Below are 23,744 nucleotides of genomic sequence, written 5' to 3' on the forward strand. Positions count from 1 at the left end.
TGCAGGAGGAAGATCCCGGTTCCAAACCCTCCCTATCTTTGAACTTTTCTCCCTTCTGTAGATGGAAGTCCAAAGTTTTAAACTAGGTCAGACCCTACAAGACGATATAGCTCTGCTGTAAGGTCAGAGAGGGCAGAGAACACGCTTTGACCGTATTCTTTTTTTTTTTTAAGTTATTTATTTATTCGACATAGAGAGAGAGATCACAAGTAGGTGGGGAGGGTGGGGAGCAGGCTTACTGCTGAGCGTAGAGAGGCCTATGCGGGGCTTGATCCTAGGACCCTGAGATCATGACCTGAGTCAAAGACAGAGGCTTAACCACTGAACCACCCAGGCACCCCCTTTGACCATATTCTTTATGTTCATATAGAAAGAGGTATTCTGGGGTGCCTGGGTTAAGCCTCTGCCTCTAGCTCAGGTCATGGTCTCAGGGTCCTGGATGGAGCCCCGCATCAGGCTCTCTGCTCTTCCTGGAGCCTGCTTCTCCCTTTCTCTCTGCCTGCCTCTCTGCCTACTTGTGATCTCTCTGTCTGTCAAATAAATAATAAATCTATTTTTAAAATAAATCTTTAAAAAAAAAAGAGAGAGGGTATTCTTCATCTCCTCCTTGTCATATTATTACAGCAAATAGATCCTTGCACTGAGCAACTGCTTGCTGAAAGAAAAGCATTTTTCTGGCTTTAGGGAACATGCCTTGACCAATTCCTCCCTAACTGTCTCTCTGTCCCCTTGGGCTATGGGATAGATAACAGGACTTTTGAATCATCACTGGAATAAACTCATTAAAGCCTCTTCTTCATAACACCCTATTGAACTGAAGGTGGGCGAGAAGGGTCAAGGAGGAAAACAGAAAACAGATGAGCTTTGTTGTTCATCCTTACGAAGTTACCCTTCTGGATAGTTAGGGTGTTAGCTCACCTCTTTATTAAGTATACATCACAAGAGAAAAACAACCAGCTCAGCAGACAATTACTCAGGATGTCTTTGAGCAATGTAGTAAGGCATTGGAAGATGCCCCAGAATGGGGGAGGATGGCTTAACACAGTTTTTGGCAGTTGATCATGAATTTTTGTTGAGTGAGGGAACTGGAGCTGAGGGAGAGGGTGGCTAAGAAAGGGGCGAGTCTGACTCCTGGGGCCAACAACCTTGGAGAAATTACTCTACCCATAAAACTACTTTAAAAGAAATTGGTGAAAGATGTTAAAACTCAGCTTTAGACAGAGGAGGATGGTATGAACCCACTAGTTTTATAAGATTGCGATAACCATATTTGCAGGTCCATATGGCAAGCCCATATTACTTCCTCCTACAACCACCCTGAATTGAGGGCAGCAGAAGGAAAGGTGAAATAAGATAATATCACCATTTCTTTTTAAAAGTTGGGGGCCAGTCTTATTCTTAGGTACTTTTTTTTTTTTTTAAAGATTTTATTTATTTATTTGACAGAGAAAGATCACAAGTAGGCAGAGAGAGAGAGAGGGAAGCAGGCTCCCCGCTGAGCAGAGAGCCCGATGTGGGACTCGATCCCAGGACCCTGAGATCATGACCTGAGCCGAAGGCAGTGGCTTAACCCATTGAGCCACCCAGGCGTCCCCCCCCTTTTTTTTTTAAAGACTTACCTGCATTCTCTTTGATATACTTGCAAGTTGCCTTACTCTTGGGTTTGTATCACAAATAAGCCTGTCCCAGTCCTTCACCCTGAGTCCGAGGACCCTAAACCCTCCTCTTTGAAGACAAGCTGCTTTGATGATTTTCGAACTTTAGAATCTAGATTTTACATTCTATACCTTCATAGTTCTCTGGGCTTTCCAACTGGCCCGTGGATAGTATAATAGTACTCATATGCACATGATCTATATGTAGTAGGACAGTGTTTATTTTTTTCCTGGCAGAAGTTAAGAAAAACACCAAAAGACATTTCATCCAAAGTGAAATAATATTTTCCATTAATTCCAGTAAATCTTGATTTTTGGAAGCATAAGCAGGAGGATTGGGATAAGAAGTGAATTATTTTTGGTTTTGCTGAAATGGTTCATAGTTTTAAAAATTTGAATTTTTCCAAAAAACAAACCAAAAAAAATTGAGCTTTTCCACTTTTGGAGGATCTAAGCATCAACAGATGGGTTGTGGAGCTGAAAGGGTAGGGGGAGAGGTAGAGCTGGACAAGCAGGTATCACTTATCTTGGGTAATCAGCCGGGGTTTCCATCACCTTCAGCTTGACGGCTCTAAAATACCCCTGGGTGTGAAGAACACAGCACAGGGAGGTCGTGAAGGCATGAGGAGGCAGGAAGCAGGTGGAAAAGGCAAGTTAGGAGGCCTTGGTCAGCAGCTGCAGGAGGGAGAGGCCAGCGTATAGGGCACAGAGGCGGGGGAGGGTGTCTGGGTCCCATGTGTACTGGGGACCCGATCTCTGCACTTCGAGGCCACTCAGCCCCACTAGGGCCTCTGTGAGGGTCAGTTCCTCTTCCCCAAGGGAGGAGAGCAGGTCAGGCTGCAGGGGGAAAACACCCTCTTTATCCTGTAGGAAACTCTGTTCCATTGTGTTCTCCACCTGCAAGGAACCAAAATAGCATAAAAAGAAAGAACTGGAAACCTGTCCTCTTTTCTCCTAACTTATAAGCACCATGAAGAAGGGGGCGCCTGGGTGGCTTGGAGGGTTAATCCTCTGGTTTCAGCTCAGGTCATGATCCCAGGGTCCTGGGATCATCTGCTCAGCAGGGAGCCTGCTTCCTCTCTCTGCCTGCTTCTCTGCTTACTTGTGATCTCTGCCAAACAAGTAAATAAAATCTAAAAAAAAATCTTAAAAAAAAAAAAAAAGCCACGAAGAGGGCTACCTTTCTCTTACTATAACTCCTTTCATTACATTACAACTCCACGTGGGCCTTCTAACCACCCTGTTATGGCGGGCAGCCCTTTTTTTTTTTTGTTAGCCCTATTTTCCAGAAGTGAATTGAGACAGTCTTGGCTGTGAATAAACAAAGCCAAGGTGTTCTGTCTTTTCAAGCTGAAAAACCCAGATAACTGCTCAGAAATTCACTCTGCAACTTCCAGTTGCAAAATAACAAACAAGGGAGAACATGGAGATAAATGAGCCGTGAGCGTGGGCCGCTGCCCTACAACAGAGGCTCGCCAGGACAGTCTATTGTTAGGCTGAGTCTATATCTTTCCATGGGTTCCAGCTGACTCCCTCCCAAACCCTCTTGGCACCTGCAGTTTTCTCTCACCAGCTTAAGCTGCATGGGTAGGATCTTTTTCTCCATCGATTTTATCAGCAGCTTCTGTTGGGCTTCACTTAGCTCTGGAGGTAAATAAATAAATAAATAAATATAAAAATGCAGTGCTGGTACCAAGGGGGCTCCAGGCCCAAAAGAGGTATACTTCCGGAATTTCAGTGTTCATGAATCCACACATTTAACCCAGGTTGAATGCTGCTTTATGCTAGGCACCTTTGTTGGGGTGTTGGGTAAAAATCATACGCCTTTCACTCAGGGAACTTGCAGGCTAGCAGAGAAGACAAAGCCAGGTGCAGGGACAGCACAGGGTGTTAAGGGACCCATAGCCAAGGGGTCTGCTTTGGACTTAGCACTTGTAGGCAGGCTTTTAAAGGGGACAGACATCTCAGCTTATTCCTGAAGGACCAGGGAGTTTTTCTAAGTGGGGTAATGTTTCATGCAGAGGGAAGAAGAGAATTCGGAGCAAGATGCGAAGATGTCACTCTCTGAAATTAAAGCTAACAAATTTCTATATAAAAGTGATGAGCTTAGGGATGGCTGGGTGGCTCAGTCAGTTAAGCCTCTGCCTTCGGCTCAGGTCATGATCCCAGGGTCCTAGGATCGAGCCCAGCCCCACTTCAGGCTCTCTGCTCAGTGGGGAGCCTGCTTCTCCCTCTTCCTCTGCACCCTGTCCCCTACTCCTGTTCCCTCTCACCCCGCTTTCTCTCTCTCAAATAAATAAATTTAAAAAAATAATCTTTTTTTTTTTTTAACCAGTGATGAGCTTAGCTATATGTAGAAATTTTAACTATGTGACTGGTAAAACTAGGGTTACTTCCCAACCTCTATTAGCAAGGCTAGACTACCTTCTCAGACGATCCAAGGTGCCCAGGTGAATCCTTAGGAAGGTAAACAATTTTTTATTTTTATTATTTTGTTTTATTTTATTAAGGCAATCTCTGTTCCCAATGTGGGGCTCAAATTCACAACCTCAAGATCAAGAGTTGCATGCTCTACCAACTGAGCCAGCCAGGCGGCCCTCTAACCCATTTCTTTAAATGTAGATATAAACTATTTTAATGGTGGTATAATTTGCCTGTCATGCATGCATGGAGTTGTTCGTTCGTTCATTCATTCATTCATTCATTCATTCATTCATACATCTGGGTGATTCATTCCTATGACTGAAGAGGTACATAAATGAAGACCTTATTCTCTACTCACCTGTTAGGGCTCCGAGGAAATAGAGGATGCCACCCATAGCCTCCTTCGATACCAAGACATCTTTTGGGAGTGCCTCCAGGGTCACTTCATGTCCTTTGTCTAGAGCCCCTTCGAGCTGCGGGGAAAGGTAGGCAGCAATTTAAGATAACATAGGTAAAGGGCCCAGCACAGTGCCTGGCCCATCAGAGTCCCTTGAGATATGTTAACTATCTCTCGTTTCCTTGTTTCTTTTTCAAGGTGTCAAGTTCTGAAAAGTATGGGGCTCCTGGATTTCATGGTCCCCGAGCCTTGAACTCTGGGAGGGAAATGTTCCAGTCCCCTTTCCGAGGAAGGGTCCTGCTGGCCCACAGCCTACCCTCTGTCTGTCAGTAGGTGCTTTGAGAGAAGCTGTCCTGTGTACCCTTTTCCAGAGGCATGATGAGGGCAGTGGCAGCCGGGTGGGGGTGGGGAGGACACCTGGCCAGCCTCAAGGAAGACACCCACACTTGATTCTCCCAGCCACTGACCACCTCTGTCCTGTCCTGTCCTCTGCCAGTTGTGACACCCACACACACCCACCCACCAGCAACCTTCCTCTGGGACCTCACCGTGAGTTCCAGGTCCTGTAGCTCCTTTTTCTTCCCGAGAAGTTTGCTGAGGCAGGTGAGCAGGGAGTTTTGCCCTGCCTGGTTTAGCTTCTTTACTTCTTGGATCTCTCTTTGAACTTCTTCTTTTAGTGTCTTGAAGTCTTCATGTTCCTCCCCTGTTGAGACAGTGAACATGGTAAGCCAAGTGCCCTCGGTCCAGCAGCCTTCCCATCCAGCCCCCTCAGGTCCCCGTGCTCTGCTCCCAGCCTGAGCCTGACCTCTCTTCTTGACCAGGGAACATGATTATGAAGTTTCCATGAGCCGTGACTTGAGGTGTTATGGGGGATGGTCTAGGGCAAGGAGGTGGACCAGGACATACATTATCATCTAAGCGGACGGTTGATTCTCCCCACGTTCCCAAGCCCCATCCCGTGACAGTAGACAATTGACTTTCCTTTCTCTTAGACTCCAGCTTAAAGTTGAGGAGGAAAGTCTATTTCCCCTTCTGGAGTTATTCGACAAAGAAGAATGACTTCGGTGACTGAGTGAAGGCGAGGATGGGTGGGTCTTTATCCAAGGATATGGGTGGATTGAGGTTAGCTTGAATCTTGGCCTGACCCTCTAGGGGCCTGGCATCCTAAGCCTATGTCCAGGGGAATAGCTTCTGGAAGCGGCTCCAGTTGCCCAGACCTGGGATTCAGCACCTGTCTTTCCCTCTCTGCAGCCCACTGCCTCATTCCAAAGTCTTGGGAGAAACTCAGAAAATTCCTTACCAGCATCAGATGCCAGGATAACATCTGGGGGTGAAGAGGAAAGAAAAGACAAGAATGTACTCCTCCAAAACAGTAGCCATGCCCAGGGAATGAAACATTAATGGGGGTTAGGAAACACATCCTATTTCCTGGGATGTCCCAGCTATCTTGAAGCTACACTTGCTCCATTCATGGGAGGCAGGAATGGGGCAGGAAAGAAGCTAATCCAACGTGAAAAGGGGCCCCTGGATTGACTGAGTTGGCATCACTGTGACTCAGTGACTCATCTATCCCAGATGCTGGGCAACAGAGCAGAAGATGTGCGTGGGACAGGTTACAGCTAAGGAGGCCCTCGAGGACAGAGGTCTGTGGCGTCAGACCACCTGAGTAGCCTGTCTAAAGTCTTCCCCTGCCACCACTTTTTCCTAAGTCATTGGAATTTCTGCCATGTTTTGGGGACAGTTATTTGCTGAGACCTGCAAACAGTCAGTCTTTCAGGGAAGAGGAGAAGAAGATTGGAGTTTTAAAATTCTGTGTCAAGGGACAGCTGGGTGGCTCAGTCGGTTAAGCATCCAACTCTTGATTTTGGCTCGGGTCCTGATCCCAGGGTGGAGGGAGAAAGCCCTGTATAGGGCTCTGTGCTCAGTTGGGAGTCTGCTTGAGAGTCTCTCTCCCGCTTGTGCTCTCTGTCTGATTGTCTCTCTCTCTCAAATAAATAAGTAAATCTTGAAAAAAAAAAAAAAGAAATGAGAGAAAAAACTTACGGGTGAACTTCTCCTCTGGCTTTTCTGAAGGCAGAAACAACATACATATGTCAGCATAAAACCTATTTGTGCCTTTTTATCTAGAGCGGATGTCAAGGCAGCTTTATCAGTGATCATTATAAAAACACACGGAGATTATGTTAGCTCATTCCCTTCCCCCGAACACACATACAGTCTGGGAACACACAGTATCTCTGAATCTCATTTCTGCTTCTGACTTCCGGTCTCTTTTAGTTTCTCTGTCTCTCTAGGGCAGTATTTATGTGCTTCTGTCTCCCTTTCCTGAAGTTGAGGGCAGATATTTTCATAAAGGGACTTGGGAAACAAAACGAGGGGCTCCTTGAAGGATTATGGCACATGCTAGTGGAAGGTGCAGGATTTTAGCAGATGATGTCAGGGTAGGGTGAAAGGGGAAGCCATTTCACTTACCTCCGGGAGGGAAGGTTTGCATGTTATCATTGCAGATATGTGGAATATCTGTAAGAGAGGCGAGAGCAGGAGGACCCTTAAATGGCTGCCCACCTTCCCTTCTCTATTGTCAAGTCCATGGGCTTCGCTAAGGGCTAGGTCCCTGTCCCCAAAGGCCCCACCAAATCCCCTGCTCCACCTCTGTTGCTCAAGGAACTCTTCTCTTCCTCCGTAAATCCTAGGACGACTCTATTTTCTGCTTTGCATCCTAGTGCTGGTATCTGGGTCTGTTTTCTCCATGGGGTGCAGACTTCTTGCGAGCAGAAGGCGGAGCTTCTTCATCTCCGTGCCCCGCCCCCCAGCTAACCCGGGGCCTAGCATGCTGGAGGTGTTCAGGACCCAGGGGCTCCTTTACTCCCTCTCCAGAGCAGCCCCCCTGCAGTTCTGTCCCTGGCAGCTGGGACCACAATACAGTAACTCCAGCACTCCTTCCCTGGCTTGCCACCAGAGGGGACCGGGGCGCCTTAGTGCTAATGCGGGTAATTCTTGTCTGGAGGGGACAACACACCAGTGTCTGCTCACCCCACTCATTGTTGCCTTTGACCATCAGTTGTCTCACTCGAAAGGCCAGGATGCAGCCCTTGGGGATGGTCACGGCCTCCTTGTGGTTTATGGATCCCTAGGATCAGACAGTGAAGACTTTTGAACCCTCCGAGAGTCTGAGACATGGGGTGTGGGTGGGGCACGTGGAGGGGCAGGCCCGAGCACCTCTGGGGAGATAAGAAGTTCAAAACCTTTCATTTGTGTCCCTGATTGCCTTTCCACCTAGTCTGGACTCCATGGGATACACTTTGAAGCCCTTTGGCATCATCCTGCTGACGAGGTATATCTTCCTTCCTGGTGCAGACACAGAAAGGAACTGGACGGACCAGCTCCATCACCTGCCCGGGCATCTCCATCCCACCTGAGAGTTTCCACAGGCCCTGTTCCTTCTTCCTCTTCGCCATCTGGCCTGTGCTCACCTCCTTCAGGAAGCCTTCCTTGACTAACCCTACTCCCAGTTCCAACTCACCCCTTGAATATTTATACAAACTAGGTTTAGGTATGTGGAGCATTTCTCATCTACATCGAATTTTCCAGGCCTGTGTTCTCGGGGCTTTAACCCGTGTGTCTCCTTCGTGAGACTGAGAATGTCTCTCTCCAGTACACCAGGAACACCATGAGGGATGACCCATGACTATGAGTTCCCCCTTCCCTGATGGCTCCCTGTGGCATCTGGAACAGGCCTCTGGCCACACTGGGCACCCTTGACCAGAGAGAGGGCTTGGGTCTGGCTGACAGGGGCCTGAGTCTTGAATAGCAGGAAGACGGAGTGGGTCATTTTCAGTATCCTGGGTAGGCACCGATGGGGAAAATGAATGTGTTTAATGCAGGCTCCAAGGAGAGGCTAAATACAGAGGTGTGTGTGTGTGTGTGTGTGTGTGTGAGAGAGAGAGAGAGAGAGAGAGAACCAAACCTGAAGTCCCAAGGGGGCGAAGAACGGGAGGGAGAAGCAGCCCTCCGCCTTGCCGGCTCTCTCCAGAGTGACCTCCTGCACTGTCTCCACCACCTCCATGACCACATACAGGTTCTCCCCTCGCTCTTGCATCTCCTTCAGGAACGGGTGCTCGGCTGCCAGCTTCCTGGGGCAGGAGACGCACGAAGGGATGGGTCAGAACCTCTCCCCGCCTGGGCCATCATGCGCTTTTCTGTTCCTCGGCCACTCGCAGGAGCGAGGCATGGTGATGTCAGGGAGACGGGTGAGGACTCTGGAGTAGAAGACTGAGGCCAAAGCCCAGGTGGCAGGGCAGCCACTCTGTGTCCGGGGAGCCTCATCCATAAAATGAAGGTAATGACACCTCCCTCCAGGGATGCTGAGAGGAAAACTAGGAAACCATCTGGCATGGCTCTTGGCTCGGAAGAGGGCCCCCTGCCTGCTCCTTTCTCTTTTCCCCTCTGCCTCAGGGTGCCTTCCCCTCTCTTCCCTCCTCCCTGTTCTCAGTCCTGTTCATCTCTCCTGGGGCCCGTCTCTTCACCTCTCTCTTGCTATTAACACCAGTTCCTCCTCCCCGCTTGCTGGCTTCCAGAAACATGTCCTTTGATCTTGCCACTCCCTCAAATTACCCTTCTGGTTTTTTTCCTTTGCTTCACTGGCAAGTATCTCAAAAGATGGGCCCATACACACCACTTCCTCACTGTCCACTCCTAAATTGATCATTTGGCTTCTATTTCCACTCCTCAACTGAAATCCCAACGACCTCGCACCAGCTGCGTTCACAGACCTTCCCTCACTCTGCACAACACCGACCCTGCTGCCCAAAGCCTCCCCGTGACTCCGTCTTCTCCTGGCTTCGGTCTCACCCTGCCACCCTGTTTCTGCTCCCAGCTTTCAGCCTTCTAATTCCTACCTGTTCTGTCTGTGTCTCCTGTGCTAGTTTCTTCGGTTGCTTAAAATATTACATTTTTAAAGATTCTGTTCTCGGGTCTCTGCCGTCTGGACTTCCTTGAACATCCGCTCCCCGCACCTCATTCCTGTAGTTTCCATCTTTATATGGCTGACTGCCCCACAGGGATCTTGACCTTGACTTCTCTCCTGAGCTCTGGGCCCTCGTTTCCAACTGCCTTAAAATTTTTCTTCTAAAATGAGATATAATTGGGGCACCGGGGTGGCTCAGTCGGTTGAGAGTCTGGTTCTTGATTTCAACTTGGGTTATGATCTTGGGGTTGTGGGATCGGCCCCCCCATCGGGCTCCAGGCTCAGCATGGGTGGGGGATGTCTGCTTGGGCTTCTCTCTCTCTTCCTCACCCTTTGCCCCTCCCCCCACTTGGTCCCTTTCTCTCTGTCTCTAAATCAATGAATAAAATCTTTAAAAAATAAAATAAAATGAGATATAATTGACATATGTCATCATGCTAGTTTTAGATGTACAACGTATACAATATAGTGTTGTTGACTGTGGTCACTCAGCTAATGCCTCACTGGACCCACAAACTCAAAATGTCCAGAAGGGGCTCACAGTCTTTCTCTCCAAATACTTCTAAAGTCTGTCTCCTTGTTTCTGTTCATGTCATCACTTGGGTCAAGTCTCAGAGTTAATTTTTTTTTTTTAAAGATTTTATTTATTTATTTGACAGAAATCACAAGTAGACAGAGAGGCAGGCAGAGAGAGAGAAGGAAGCAGGCTCCCTGTTGAGCAGAGAGCCCGATGCGGGACTCGATCCCAGGACCCTGAGATCATGACCTGAGCCGAAGGCAGCGGTTTAACCCACTGAGCCACCCAGGCGCCTCAGAGTTAATTTTTTAACGTTCTCATATATGTAATTATTTTAATAAAAGTTGTATTTATTTAAGGTATACAATATTTTTTTAAGGTTTTTTTTTTTTTTGGTTCGTTTGTTTAGGTTTTTTTGTTTGTTTGTTTTGTTTTGTTTTTAGTAATCTCTATACCCAGTGCAAGGCTTTGAACTCACAACCCTGAGATCAAGAATTGCATGCTCTTTCAACTGAGCCAGCCAGGCGCCCCACAGAATGTTTTGACATACCTCTACATAGAGAAATGGTTGGTACAGTTAAGCTAATGAACATAGCTAGCTCCTCACACAGGTACCATTTTGTGCATGTGTGGTGACTGACTCTCTTAGCAAATTTCCCGTGGACAGCATACAATTATTAACATAGTTATCGTGTTGGACATTGGCTCTCCATCAGCATCATCTCTGACCAAACCTTCTCCCTCACCCTGCAATCAGCCATCAAGTCCAGTCCATTCTGGTGCCCCAAAGGTGCCCCAGCCCCAACGGGTTCCTCCCTCTTTATGCTGACTGCTCTTCCCAGTTCTTGTCTTCATTTTGCATCTCTGATGGACAGTGGAATGGTGTCTTGCCTGTCTGCCTGTCCTCTAGTTGTCACACTTCCTCTGTCTGGCCAGATTAATCACCACGCACATCAAAGCATCCTCGGGGGGGGGGTGCCTGGGTGGCTCAGTCATTAAGTGTCTGCCTTTGGCTCAGGTCATGATCCTAGGGCTCTGGGATCGAGCCCCACATGGGGCTCCCTGCTCAGCGGGAAGCCTGCTGCTCTCTCTCCCACTGCCCCTGCTTGTGTTCCCTCTCTCACTGAGTCTCTGTCAAATAAATAAAATCTTAAAAAAACAAAAACAGGGGTGCCTGGGTAGCTCGGGGGGTTAAGCCTCTGCCTTTGGCTCAGGTCATGATCCCAGGGTCCTGGGATCGAGCCCTGCATTGGGCTCTCTGCTCAGCGGGGAGCCTGCTTCCTCCTCTCTCTTTCTGCCTGCCTCTCTGCCTACTTGTGATCTCTGTCAAATGAATAAATAAAATATTTAAAAAAACAAAAACAACAAACAAACAAACACCCCAAAGCATCCTTGGGGTCCCCCGAAGCCTACAGAATCGTTCCACATCCTTGACCAGGCACCTGGGTCCTCCATGATCTGGGCCTTAGCCTCTGCCTCCCACTTGCTCCTACTTTTTCTGCTCCTGCCAAACCAGCTCTTCATGCTCCCTAGTGGTTTTGAGATTTCTCACCCACGTGTCTTTCTAATGTCCTTCTCCCAGACCTTCACGTTCAATTTCTACTCATCTTTCAAGGCCTGGGTCATGGGCTGCCTCCTCCGTGAAGTCCCCCTTCATTTCCCCAGCCAGAAATCCCTCCAGCCTGCCACAAAACTCAGGCAAAGTCCTCCTAGACACTATCTCTCACCCTGGATTATAGTTACGTTTTACAGATTTTTTTTTTTACAAGCCCTAGATTGTGAGTTTCTTTCTTTTTTTTTTTTTTTTAAAGATTTTATTTATTTATTTGGCAGAGAGAGATCACAAGTAAGCAGAGAGGCGGGCAGAGAGAGAGGAGGAAGCAGTCTTCCTGCAGAGCAGAGAGCCCGATGCGGGGCTCCATCCCAGGACCCCAAGATTATGACCTGAGCCAAAGGCAGAGGCTTAACCCCCCAAGCCACCTAGGTGCCCCGATTGTGAGATTCTTATACAAAAATATTCCAATGCACCCCAGCTCCTAGTGGGGTGTTTTGCACTCCTTTGAGGCTGTATGAATATTTAAGCACCCCATCACTTCCCTCCTGCCTCCCTTCTTTCAACCACCACTTAACTACTTAAAAGTCAGTTCCCCTGGCAAGCACCCCCATTTGAGGTGCCCAGCATTGACATGGCATCAGCCACACCCCTTGTGCCGTGGGAGCAGTGAAGGGCTGCCTGTTATAGGTATAGGACCGGGCAGACGGCTTGATTTATGGGAGCAGAACGCTGTGCCCAAGCTTCAGTAGGGAGCAGATAAGACCTTTTCCCTTTTATAGAGTCAAGTTTAGGAAGGAACCCTAGAGGTTTTCATGGAACCACATCATTTTTCAGGAAAGAAAACTGAGGTCCTGAGAGGAAAAGTTATTTTTTCCAAGGTCACATAGCAAGTTAATGTGAACATGCTCATACTCGTGTGTGTGTGTGTGTGTGTGTGTGTGAGAGAGAGAGAGAGAGAGAGAAAGAGAGAATGAGAGAGGGGAGTGGTACTGGGAGTCGTGGAAAGAGATGGCTAGGAGTGGTTAGGATATGCACCCATGGACCACATGGTCGTCTTTTTCTTTCTTTGGAGATTTATTTATTTATTTGACAGAGAGAGAGCGAGCGAGCGAGCGCACAAGCAGGGGAGCAGCAGGCAGAGGGAGAAGCAGACTCTCCACTGAGCAGGGAGCCTGAGGCAGGACTCAATCCCAGGACCCTGGGATCATGACCTGAGCCAAAGGCAGACGCCTAATGACTGAGCCTCCCAGGCGCCCCCAGAATGGTCACCTTTAAGAGCTCTGCTGTGATGACCCATAGGTGAAGGTCAGTGTGAGGGCCCTGCCCATTAACTCAGGGCCCAAAGCAGCCTTTCCAACCACCCACCCATCCTGGTAGCCCCCCAGCCCTGCCACTCTTACCTCTCCTGGTGCAAGGTCTCCAGAGCCTTAGGGGCCACACTGAGTGTCTGGACCTCCAGGGTACTGCTCCGGGACAGCCCCGCAGTCCCCGTGACCTTGACTGTCTTTGGCACATCCACCTCTCCCTCCACTCGGGCATCCAGCATATTCTTAAAGCTAAAGTTCCCAGAGTCTGTCGGATCTGCAGGAGAGAGAAGATGAAAGGAGCCAGGCTGAGGGGCATCCCTCTTCCCCTGCCTCCTGGGAGAGCTCAGGGCTACGTGACACCAAAGCACAACTGGGCAGAGGGAGCTTTGGGTTCCCCCTCGTAAACCAGGGCCTGGCGCCCACCCATTGGGGCCCAGCCTCGCACCCGCACTGACCTGCAGGCGAGCTGCCAGCTTCTAGAACGTCCAGGAGGGTGTAGTCTGTGCGGACATACCGGGCACCCCAGAAGAGTGTGCTCTTCCTCTTCCTTAGCACCAGGCAGAAGGGATGGAAGCGCTTGAAGTCTATGAGGCTGTCAAGGGGCGTCAGGTCCCCTCTAGGGTTTAGCTGTCTGGCCAGGGCTCGGGTGACATTTTCAAAGATGGTCATTTTCTCTGTTGGGATCGGGTTTTGGGAGAGACAGGAGAGTGATAAGCTGGGAGACTGGGACATGGTAAGGGCTGCGGCCGAGAGAGATCACCTGGCTTTGGGGGAGGGGGTGCCTTTAAAGATGCTGGGACACTAGGAATGTCAGAGCTGAGAGCAATGCAAGGCACCTCCGCTTTGTGAGGAAGAAAAGCAGCTGAGAAAGCTGAGGCGACTTGCCCGAAGTCACACGGCTGCATAGAGAAGCCAGCCTTGCCTGTCAAGGGTGTTTGCGCACAGCTCATTCATGTCCCTCATGAACTTGAACTTGGAGCCGGGCTGGGACGTTTCACACGTGAAGGAAGTCAAGCTTCTCCCATGCAGCTCTGCCCAGCTTCCCTTCCCCCAGAGAACTCTGATGGCTGGCACCGGGGAGTCCGGGGAGGCAGGCAGCCCCCACTGGTGCCGAGGGCCTGAGAAGGCAGACGAGGTTCGCCTGCTCTGTTGTCCCTTCTTTGGCTGGAGGTCACTTCCCTTGTGCCCACCCCCTGGCTCCTGCCTCAGAGCAGACCCGCTTCCCGCCAGGGGCCACCCAGTACACCCAGGCATTTCAATCGTTGCCTTGGTTCCCTCTGCTTCCCTCCCAATCTAAAGAATCCCTATTCATCTCTCTAAGATTCAATCTGGGTCACCTCTTTTGTGGCTCCCTTCTTCCTCCCCTTCAGGCAGCTAGTGACTCTATCCTGTGTCCCCAGAGCACTTTGTACGCGCCCTTCCTGAACACCTGCAACCTGACGTTGTTCGTGTTATTATGATCTGTTCTCTTGGCTCTCGCCTACTCGACTGTGGCCTCCCAGAGGGCAGGGAACGAGTCTTAGTCATCTAGGCACCGAGCACAGCACCTGGTGCAGGCCTAGAGCCTGGCAGATGTATGTGGAAAGAATGAATGAGGAAATGGATGGATGAACGTGGCCCTGGGAGACATATACTGAGGTGCAAGAATGTGGGGTCTGCAAAAGCCTGAACTTCAGAGCCTCAGGTCCCGGCCTTAGAGGTTCAAGTCCAGGTTCTTTGGCTGGGAGGATCGCTGGCCCAGCCGTGGGTGGGAGAGGACGCACCAGCTGGCCTGGAACTGCCCTCACTGCCCCCATGGGCCCCTCACAGAGTCAGAGAAGCGGGAGGCACACAAGCAGGTGCATAGGACACCTGCCAATCACATGGGCTCCAAGGTGCCTTTTTCACCCCTCATTCCCCGGGTGGGCCGGGATGAGACAGGACAACCTCCAGAGGCCAGTCCGATGCCTGGGGAAGAGATCGGGAAACTTCTGTCTCCTTCTTACCAGAGAGGGGCTCCCAGGACCACTTCTCACTTCCCCCTGCAAGGCTTATGAAGATATGTTCTCCCCGGGCTCTAGGGCATTCCTAGGCCCTTCCCTACCCACCCATGTTCTCATTCGTCCCTAGAACACCCCCACCTCCCCTGTTGTCACCAAGCTCTTACCAGACAGCCGTTTCGGGTCCTGTCCAGCAGCCGGATCAGGGATAAGGGCCCAGGACTCGCTCAGTCTGCAGGTTGAGGGAGCTACTGTCCCTCTCCAGCATGGGCGACAGCTTTATGCCTCTCTGGAGGCAAGGATGTAGGCTTCCAGGGACCCCGCCTGCCCCGTGACCCCACCCCTCTCCTGCTCTACTTCCGGGAGAACAGCATCAACCTGTTCCACGCGTGCCCTGCCCCAGGCCCTGGGCCCTGGCCTCCTGAGGGCTGCGGGGGCGGGGAGCTGCCTGGAAGGTGCCAGCGTGGGTGGAAGGAGCCAGACCAGAGACAGGTGGCCACTGAGTCTTGGCTCGCTGGGTTGAGAGGAGAGGAAGGAAGGCACCTTTGGGAGAGAGGCCACGGAGAGGCAGTGGGAGGTGTGTGCGTCTGTACGTGGACATGTGCTGAGGGAAGGCATCTCTGTTCTGACACCATCATGGTCATTGGGAAGCATCTTGGATTCATGATGAGGCCTTGTGGGCGTGATCAGCGGGCAAGAAATCCTGTATGTCCACGATTCCAATCGAAAGCAGAGTGGCTGAAAAGTTGTCCTCTATCTTTCTGCCGGTCTGTCTGCACATCACTCCCTCCTGCCCTTTGTTTTAGCTACAAAGATGTGTCAATGGCACCGCTAGCCACCTATGTCTGTGTAGGCAGAGATGGAGATAGACCAAGGGGTTTTCTGGTGTGTTGTGTTCAGCATGTCGGCTCCTCTGGGAGTGTTGTACCCACACAGACACGCAGTGGCAGAGCGGAGTGAGTGGCAAGGCTAGAGGGTACATCTGTCTTGGGAGCTGTTCTGAAGACTGTGTCAGATAGGAATTTTTTTTTTCTTTCAAAGATTTTATTTATTTATTTGACAGAGAGAGGGATCACAAGTAGGCAGAGAGGTAGGCAGAGAGAGAGGGGGAAGCAGGCTCCCTGCTGAGCGGAGAGCCGGATGCAGGCTGATCCCAGGACCCCAAGATCATGACCCGAGCCAAAGGAAGAAGCCCAACCCACTGAGCCACCCAGGTGCCCCCTGATAGGAATTTTAAAGGAGACTTTATGCACCTGGTCAGGTTTCTAGATGACAAATCAAGACAGTTCCAAGCAAGACTCCTATAGTGTTGGGATATGTATCAACAATATCCCAACATATCAGACAACTGAGTCTGTTTTCCTACTCTAACTTGGAGGCTCTTCTCATATACCACTCATCCTAAAAGAAATGCAGACTGAAAACTGTGAAGAGGGGCACCTGGGTGGCTCAGCTGGTTAAGCATCCGACTCTTGATTTTGACTCAGGTCATGATCTCGGGGTGGTAAGATCGAGCTGGGCATGGAGCCTGCTTAGGATTTCCCCTCCCCCCCTCCCCACTTCGTTGTCTCTCTTTTTCCATCTTTTTAGACAAGATCGGGCACGTTCAGGGTGGTATGGCCATAGACTCCACCTTTTTAAAAGATTTTATTTACTTATTTGAGACAGCGTGAGCAAGAGAGAGCACAAACTGGGGGAGAGGCAGGGGGAGAGGGAAAAGCAGACTCCCCGCTGGGTAGGGAGCCTAATACGGGACCTGATCCCAGGACCTTGGGATCATGACCTGAGCTAAAGGCAGAAGCTCAACTGACTGAGCCACCCAGGCGCCCCTCTCTCTCTGTTTCTGAAAATGAAAACCATGAGATGAAGAGAAGTTAGATCTTTACTGGAGGTTTTCTTGAGGGTCTGATGGTGAATGCCAAGATCACACCACATTACGCTTGGCAAAACTCCTTAAAAACCGAATTATACCACTGTCTCCAAAGTATCATTCAATATGACAGATGCTCTACAATCTCTCTTCTCTGTGTCATAAAACAAAACCTCCTGGGTCTCTGGTTCCTGCCCCCATCTTTTGGCTCAGCTTCCTTCCTATCCCCCAGGCCCTTCTTGAGTGACTATCTAGTAGTTCCTCCTACAATAGCTCCAACCAAGGGCTTGGATGTGTGGGAAGGCTGTCATTAGTCACTCGGTCCCTGTCACATGGGCGCATGTATGCAGAAATCGGTGTATGTGCTATATTCGTTCCATCTCTACTTGTGTCTCCCTTTCTGTATCTCTTAATCAGTGCTTTGATGTGACGCCACTGTCATCGAGCCTGTCATCCTGGGCTGTGCGGTCTCTCATCCTTTAATCAGCTCCAGAGAAGGGCCCCACTTCCCACCCTCCCACTGGCCCACCATGGCCTCAGTGAGACTTTGGGGAGTTTCCCGCTGGTGTCTACCCTCTTTCCACTGGCTGCAGGCCAAAGTTTCCAGCCTGGGGCCCCCTCCAAAGACCTGGAGACTGGTGATTTGGAGAAGCCCCATGTGTATGTGTTCTTTTTGAGGACCTCTAAAGTCCATTTAGCCAGCTTTCTCGCTTCTGACCCGGAAGTTTTGCTCCTTTCGTTTCTCTCACCGTCCTTCATTCACTCTGGACTCTACCAGGCCTGTACTCATTCTCTTTGTGCCACCCTATCCCACTTCTGTCCCATGGCACCATCCCCCAAATGGCCTAATGATGTTCCAAGAAGGCAGCTTGGAGGGTTCAAGGCAAAGAAGAAAAAAGGGTTTGCGGGATCAGCCAAGTTGAAGATCTTGTGCTTTTGGAATAAAAATATCCATGTCAGCCTTGCCCCTGCGCTGCTCCTCCCACCCATCCAGGATACCCCATCTTTTTGTTACTTCTCCTGTCCCTGTTCCTCATAGTCTTAGGGACAGGCCAGAGAATCCCTTTAGAGTTCAGAGGCTCCTTCTTCTAGGAGTGTTGGTTTACCAGCAGGGGAATCTGGGATATAATTTAAATTGTGCTGGAAGAGATTTAATTTAGACTCATTCGTAAGAACTCTTTGGGTGGATTAAAAGTGCCTTATTGAAAACAGGAGGCGGGGTGGTGCGTGGTGCTGTTGTAGGCAGCAAGCTCTGCTCTCTATCTCCCTCTGGTGGTCACTCCGGGGAGGTAATGCGATAATCATTTCTAATGTGGGCACTAAGCTTGTGATTTGTGTGTAGTTGCTAGAAAATGGGGTTCAGGGAAGGGAGCTGATCTAGGGGAGGAAGCCATCTGTTCTCTAGAAACCTGACGGTCTCTCTGACCCATCGAATGCACTGCAAACGCAGACATTGGGACAGGCTGTTATTTCCTTATCCATTTTCCTTTTACTGTTGTTCATTTTCTCCGTAGGAAGGGGCCAAAGAGGATAGAAAGGGAATAGGCTAATGGAGTTCAGAAGGGTGTAAGATACTGATCCTGGCAAGAATGGGAAACACCTGGCACAGACATACTGCCAGAACTTCTCTGAGTAAAAACCGACTAGGGAGGAAGATGGACTGGAGTGGAAGCTTGACTGTCGGATGGAGGGGCAGGAAGAACACGTCCCCGCGGCATTGCAGTTTATATTGCCTACTGGAGGTTGGAAGTTTTGAGGTTCTCCTTTCTGAACAAAATAAAACCCCCAGAATCCTCTCGTTTCTTTTCTTTTAAGATTTATTTATTTATTTGTTTGAGAGAGAGAGCGCACGTGCAGAGGGAAGAGGCAGAGGGAAAGGGAGAAGCAGGCTCCCCTGCTGAGCAGGGACTTGATCCCAGGACTTCAAGATCATGACCTGAGCCGAAGGCAGATGCTTAACTCATTGAGACACCCAGGTGACCCCCCACAGAATCCTTTCTTATTCCCTAAAATACTTTCAGATTTCTTCCCAAATTCCCAAGTCAGCTTTGGAGCCCAGAGACCTCCAAACTCCTGGCTGAGTAGACAAGTCTTGTGACACTTGTTCAACTCAAAGTCATGCTGAAGAACTAAAGAAGTGTGTCAAACTTCAAGGTGTCAGCCCTCGCTGTCCCCAGCCCTCCACTGCCAATGCCTCTACCCACGAGGCTGGTATCGGCAAGGAGCCAGTTCCAGCCCAAATCCAGATGCCTCCTCTGTCAGCTGATGCCCCCCCCCAAGAACCCCAGCTCTTTCTGAGCCCCTGGAGATGCAGCTTGAGCAGGCGTTGGAGTTCCTGTCCACTTATTTTTTTGTGAAAGAGAAGCTTTCCTCCTCAGCTATGATTGTTAGGCCCCTCCTGATGGGATCCCTAGATCCTTGTAAAAGATACTGGGTCCCAGATGGAGCCTTTGTAGGTCTGCCTCCAAGAGAACTTGGAGCCGAAGTGCCTCTCATTTCACCAGCAATCTTGGGTCTATGCAAGACCCACTCTACTTTCCCTTGTCCTGGTCAGGGAAAGCCAGGTGTTCTTGGCATGCACCTGAAGGTTGGAAGGGGTGGCAGAGGGGACACAGAGTGATGACAAGATGTTGTGCTCCTTGGTATAGAGGGGTCCATCCCTTGGTATGCAAGGCTGCAGAATCCTACCAGGGCCTGGGTCACCTTCAGCTCTGATTTGAAAGTCCCTGAGCAGCTTGAAGTGAAGACAGAAGAGCCCTACCTCCCTCTAGATGAAATTCTAGTCCAGGGAGGTCTCCATCTGCACAATAGAGAATAAATACCATGGGATGATTTGAATTTGGAGAAGCCCCAGTCTCAGAGGTGGTCTGCAGTAAAATTTTAAATTTCTGCTCCTGCCCCCACCCTTGACCCCCTCTGCCCATTAGTGCCAGAGTTGAGAGGAAATGGACACAGATTAAGAGTCTGGAGACCTGAATTCCATACAGAGCTCCGCTAGGAGCCTGCTGTGTGGTCCTGGAGAAGTACCTTTCTTTCTCTTGGCTGGAGACATCATTTGTGACTGATGGGCTGGAACTGCATGAGCTCTTGCATCCCTTCTAGTTGTCAGCCCTCACACCTGTCCTGCAACCCCCAGGCCTCTCACCTGCTCTGTCAGGAAGGAACTCTTTCTGCACAGACACAGCTGGCAGAATAAAATTCTTAATCATGTTAAGCAAGAACTCCTGTAGTTTTCATTTTGCACTGAGACCTGTAAATTACGTTGCAGGTCTGGCTTGGTATCATTTGGTCTAAGCCAGGAGACCTGTCAGTCACATCAGGGAGGGACCCCAACCCTGCTCCAGACCCTCACCAGGCAGAGCCCTTAGTAGGTAAACCATGTACCCAGCCAGTATGGGGTTCGGTTTACTAGAAGTCTCCTGCAGTCATTCAGAGGACTGAGTCCCCAGTCCTGCCCCTCGGATCCTTAGAATCTCTGGTTCACTAAGATCCAGGGGCCCATCCACCTGGCAGAGTATGGGAAGTGATCAGCTAGGCACTCCTGCAGTCGGAGACAGGAAAATCCCTGAGGGCAAGTGTTCTCCCGGTTCAGAGAGAAGACGCGTTCAGAGCAGGGACCCAGGGTATCGCTTAGCTTAAAAGAAGCCTCCCTCCAGTGCGCTGAGATCTTCCTGGAGCCGCAGGCTTGTCACCCCCATCCAGCCCGCCCGCGCCCCAGCCGCCTTTAGCCCCGCCCAGGCCAGCGAGCCCCGCCCCTGCACTACAAGCCTCGCCCCTCCCCCCGTCATCTCCGCCTGGATCCCACCCCCGGATCTCACAGTCTGGCCCCACCACTCCAGCCGCGAGCAGATCTCCCTTACCATCCCGCCCCACCGCCTGAGAAGGTCCCCTCGCTTCGCCCCGCCCCGGACCCGCCCCGGACCCGCCCCCCGCGCCTCCGCCCCGCCCCTGCCGGGTCCCCTCTCCCGCAGCACCAGGCCTTCGCTGGGCGGCCGTTGTCCCCGGGTCAGGCCTTTCAGCGCCAGCCGCTACTCCTCCACGCTCTTCCAACCCCGCGACCTGCAGCGCCTGAAACTCCGTGTGCTCTCGGCTCAGGCCCAGACTGGGTGCAGGACAGTGGTGACCAGGACCCCGCTCCACCTGCTTGGGCACGACCTCACTCAGCGGGTCCCCCACCCCCAGGCACAGAGGCCCCCTTCTGGGTCTTGGCGTCCTGTGCTCTCCCTCAGGTACCCTTCTCCAGGGGAAGATGATCAGGGCAGGTCTGGTGTGGGGTGCCCGCGGGGACTCAGCTCCTTAGTTTCCAGTGGGCACTGAGGATGCTGAGGTGGGGGGGGGCAAAGGGACACCTCCTGTCACCATAAGTGGCTGTGATAGAGGAGCAGGAGAGCCCCACGGGAGGCTGGGAAACAGCTGAAGATATGGGAACTGGGCAGAGGATGGAGCTGGGAGGGAAAGCCTCATCTTTGTATTTGGCACATAGTAGTAACTCAATAAATGTCGAATGAATGAATGGGCTTGTGGTGGCATCTCTTTTGGCAGCTTGGGGCCTCACTCTGCTTGGTTTTCTGCCTTCCTGGTTTAGGACACGGTGCCTCACAGGCAGTGAGGATGCTGGTGACAAAGTCCCCGCAAGATGAGGTGAAACCCCTTGTAGTCGGAACTCCTCTTGTCTGATGGGGGAACTGCAGCCCTCCTGTTGGAACAAGCTGTTGGGCTGCTTCTGGTTTTGAGGCCGATATGCCCTCCCTCTGTAGGAGAGCTCAGTGTTGCACTTGAAATGTCCATGTGTGAGCCCAGGACAGGAAGGGTGAGGGCTGGGCCCCACCTGGTGCTCCTTAACTCCCGGGTACCCACCGTTGGCTCCCTGTTCACTTCCTCTTGTAGATAATGAGGCTTTGTAGATGCTCAAGTCTCTGTGTTTGGGGTAGGTCTTGGTGTCCCCAGGTTCAGAACTCCCCAAAGAGAAAAGATCCTGTTTCTTCCATTAGTCTGGGGGTTCCCTGAGAGTTAGGTTAATGTCTCTCCCCCTCAGATTGGGAGCTCCCTCAGGGCCGCTCCAGGCTCCTGCTCCACAGGGCCAGAAAAAGTTGGTGGTGCGAGGGCTGAGTGAGGGACTTCTCTTCTCCCACCCCTACCTACAGCCCGCCGGCTCCAGAAGCCTGCACTTGGATGCCAAGCTTCGTCCTGCCCCAGACCTCCCGGGTTCTTCTGCACCAAATATGTGGCCGGGCTCTCTTGGCTCCTGGCAGCTTTGTTCCTGGTTCCCGCACATCCCAGTGGGAGTATTGGTTTTGACAGAGTGCATCTGTACCAGCCAGAAGGGCGAGAAGCAGCCAGCAAAAATGAAACTGTCCAGCTGCCTGCTTGGCATCTCAGAACACAGGTCCTATGATCTTTGGTTCCCGGTAGAGAGAAGGATGGGGGAGAAACCGGTTATGCCACCCCTTCCTGCTGGCCCAGTGGACAAGTACGACCCAGAGGCCAGCGTTCAGAGGAAAGGGCTTAGGGGTTCAGCCCCTGTTGCTCCAGACGGGAGCATTTCCGAGTGTGTGGAGCCCCTGTTCTGTCCGGTGTCCTGTAATGCACTGAGCTGAAGCTATAGCCTCTCATGTCCCCTCCCACCAATTTCCAACAGAGGGACCCCAACTGAGGAGGGTGAAGGGGTCTCTCCCTGGCACCTCCCTCTTTGCCTCTCTTGTCCTCCTTCTCCTGCCCCTAGGTCCCAAGAGGGAAAGGAATTTGAGCCAGAGCGGGCCATGGGGAGAACTAGTAGATCGCTTTTGCTATCCAGGGATTGAGGACCCCTCCCGACCTGGGTTCCAGGCAAACTTTCCTCCCTGGACCCATTCCTATCCTGAGTTTAGCTCAGGGAATTGGTGTTAGGTGTCCAGCTGAGGGAACCAATTCTCTGCAGATCTTACAGATGCTGTTTCTGCCGCTTAGGATGACAGAAAGTCAAATGAGGCTCCAGAGATGGGCATAGATGACAAAGTCTCAGGGCTTCATCTGTCCCCCAGCCTCTCACTCCCGAGGGTCTACATGGTCTGTTTCCCAGCATCCAGTGAGACGTGGCCCAGACTGATTTCAGGAATGGGTAAGTGAGCAGAGAGAGACAGACAGTGGCAGGGGAGAAACTGATGGAGGGTTTGATGGGGTTGGGGCCAAGATTCCAAGGCCCAGGCCAGGGTGTGGCTGGGTTGCAGGTTGAACTGCAGCCTGAAACTTCCCACACCCTTGTTCTTTCCCCACTGCAGTGCATCCCTGGAACTGGGGAGGCCCATGTCTCCTGAGAAAAGAGGATGGGGTGGGGGGTCCCAGGTGTTTCTGAGATGAGTCAGGTTGAAGCTCTCTGGATGATACGAGGGAGCTCAGCCTTGGAGGGGTGGAGGGAGCCTTGCAGATGGCAAGAGGAGGGGTGGGGTTGTTGGAGAGGAGACAGGGAAGTCAGGGTGGGTCAGAGGAATGGGGAGGTGATGGGTTCCTCTGTGCTTCTCCTTGAGTGGCCGCCCCATAGACTCTAGGCTCTGCCCCAAACTGGGTGGAACCCTGGTTCAGTGATTTTATCTTCAGCCTCTATTGGGTTGTCCTCCATGGAGGCAAGGGATGGGGTGTGTTGACCTCTTTGGTCCCTTGAGAAGCCCATTTGGTGATAGGGATATCTCCTAGGGTCCCCCCCCCCTTTAGCCAACTTGGTCTCTGCCACCCCAGGAATTCTTTCATTAACTTTGAGCACATCTAGTTTCTCTGGACCCCCTGCTCAGACTCCCACTGAGAGAAAAGACAGATTGCGAAGAGGGGAATAGCTCTCTCTCCCTTTGCTTCCTATGCCCCGTCTAACAGGTTGGAGGCTGCCAGCTGATGACTGATGCCTGGACATTGCCCTCTTCCCCCTCCCTCTTCGTCCCCCCTTCAGCCTCCTCCCTCCCATCCTCCATTCTGGTTCCATCATCATTAATTCATAGGCGCCGGCATCCCCAGCAGATAGACTCTGGTGTCAGGGGCTCGGAGGTAGGAGGGGAGAGAGGAGATGGCATCCAGCCCAGTGGGAGTGTCCACCACCAGGTAAAGCGC

The 23,744-nt window shown here is 51.2% G+C and overlaps 1 protein-coding gene across 2 annotated transcripts; it reads right to left on the minus strand.

Annotated features, from left to right (window-relative positions):
- Nucleotides 1-1,854: 1,854 nt before the first annotated feature.
- Nucleotides 1,855-15,084, minus strand: GSDMA (gasdermin A). 2 transcript variants are annotated; one of them, XM_013062499.2, is made up of 12 exons: nt 14,968-15,084; nt 13,277-13,495; nt 12,915-13,095; nt 8,444-8,609; nt 7,510-7,606; nt 6,949-6,996; nt 6,520-6,543; nt 5,777-5,800; nt 5,025-5,179; nt 4,438-4,552; nt 3,226-3,299; nt 1,855-2,552 (listed from the first exon to the last, which is right to left on the minus strand). In XM_013062499.2, exons 2-12 carry the CDS (start codon nt 13,488-13,490, stop codon nt 2,310-2,312), a joined length of 1,341 nt encoding a protein of 446 aa, XP_012917953.1. In that variant the 5' UTR covers nt 13,491-13,495; nt 14,968-15,084; the 3' UTR covers nt 1,855-2,309. The 2 variants fall into 2 exon arrangements, with proteins under 2 accessions (XP_012917953.1, XP_004764683.1); XM_004764626.2 differs by lacking the exon at nt 6,520-6,543.
- Between the last annotated feature and the right edge of the window lie 8,660 nt (nt 15,085-23,744).

The sequence above is a fragment of the Mustela putorius genome, unplaced genomic scaffold (genome assembly GCF_011764305.1).
Source record: "Mustela putorius furo isolate JIRA1106 unplaced genomic scaffold, ASM1176430v1.1 tig00003962_pilon_pilon_pilon, whole genome shotgun sequence".
Classification (NCBI taxonomy): Eukaryota; Metazoa; Chordata; class Mammalia; order Carnivora; family Mustelidae; genus Mustela; species Mustela putorius.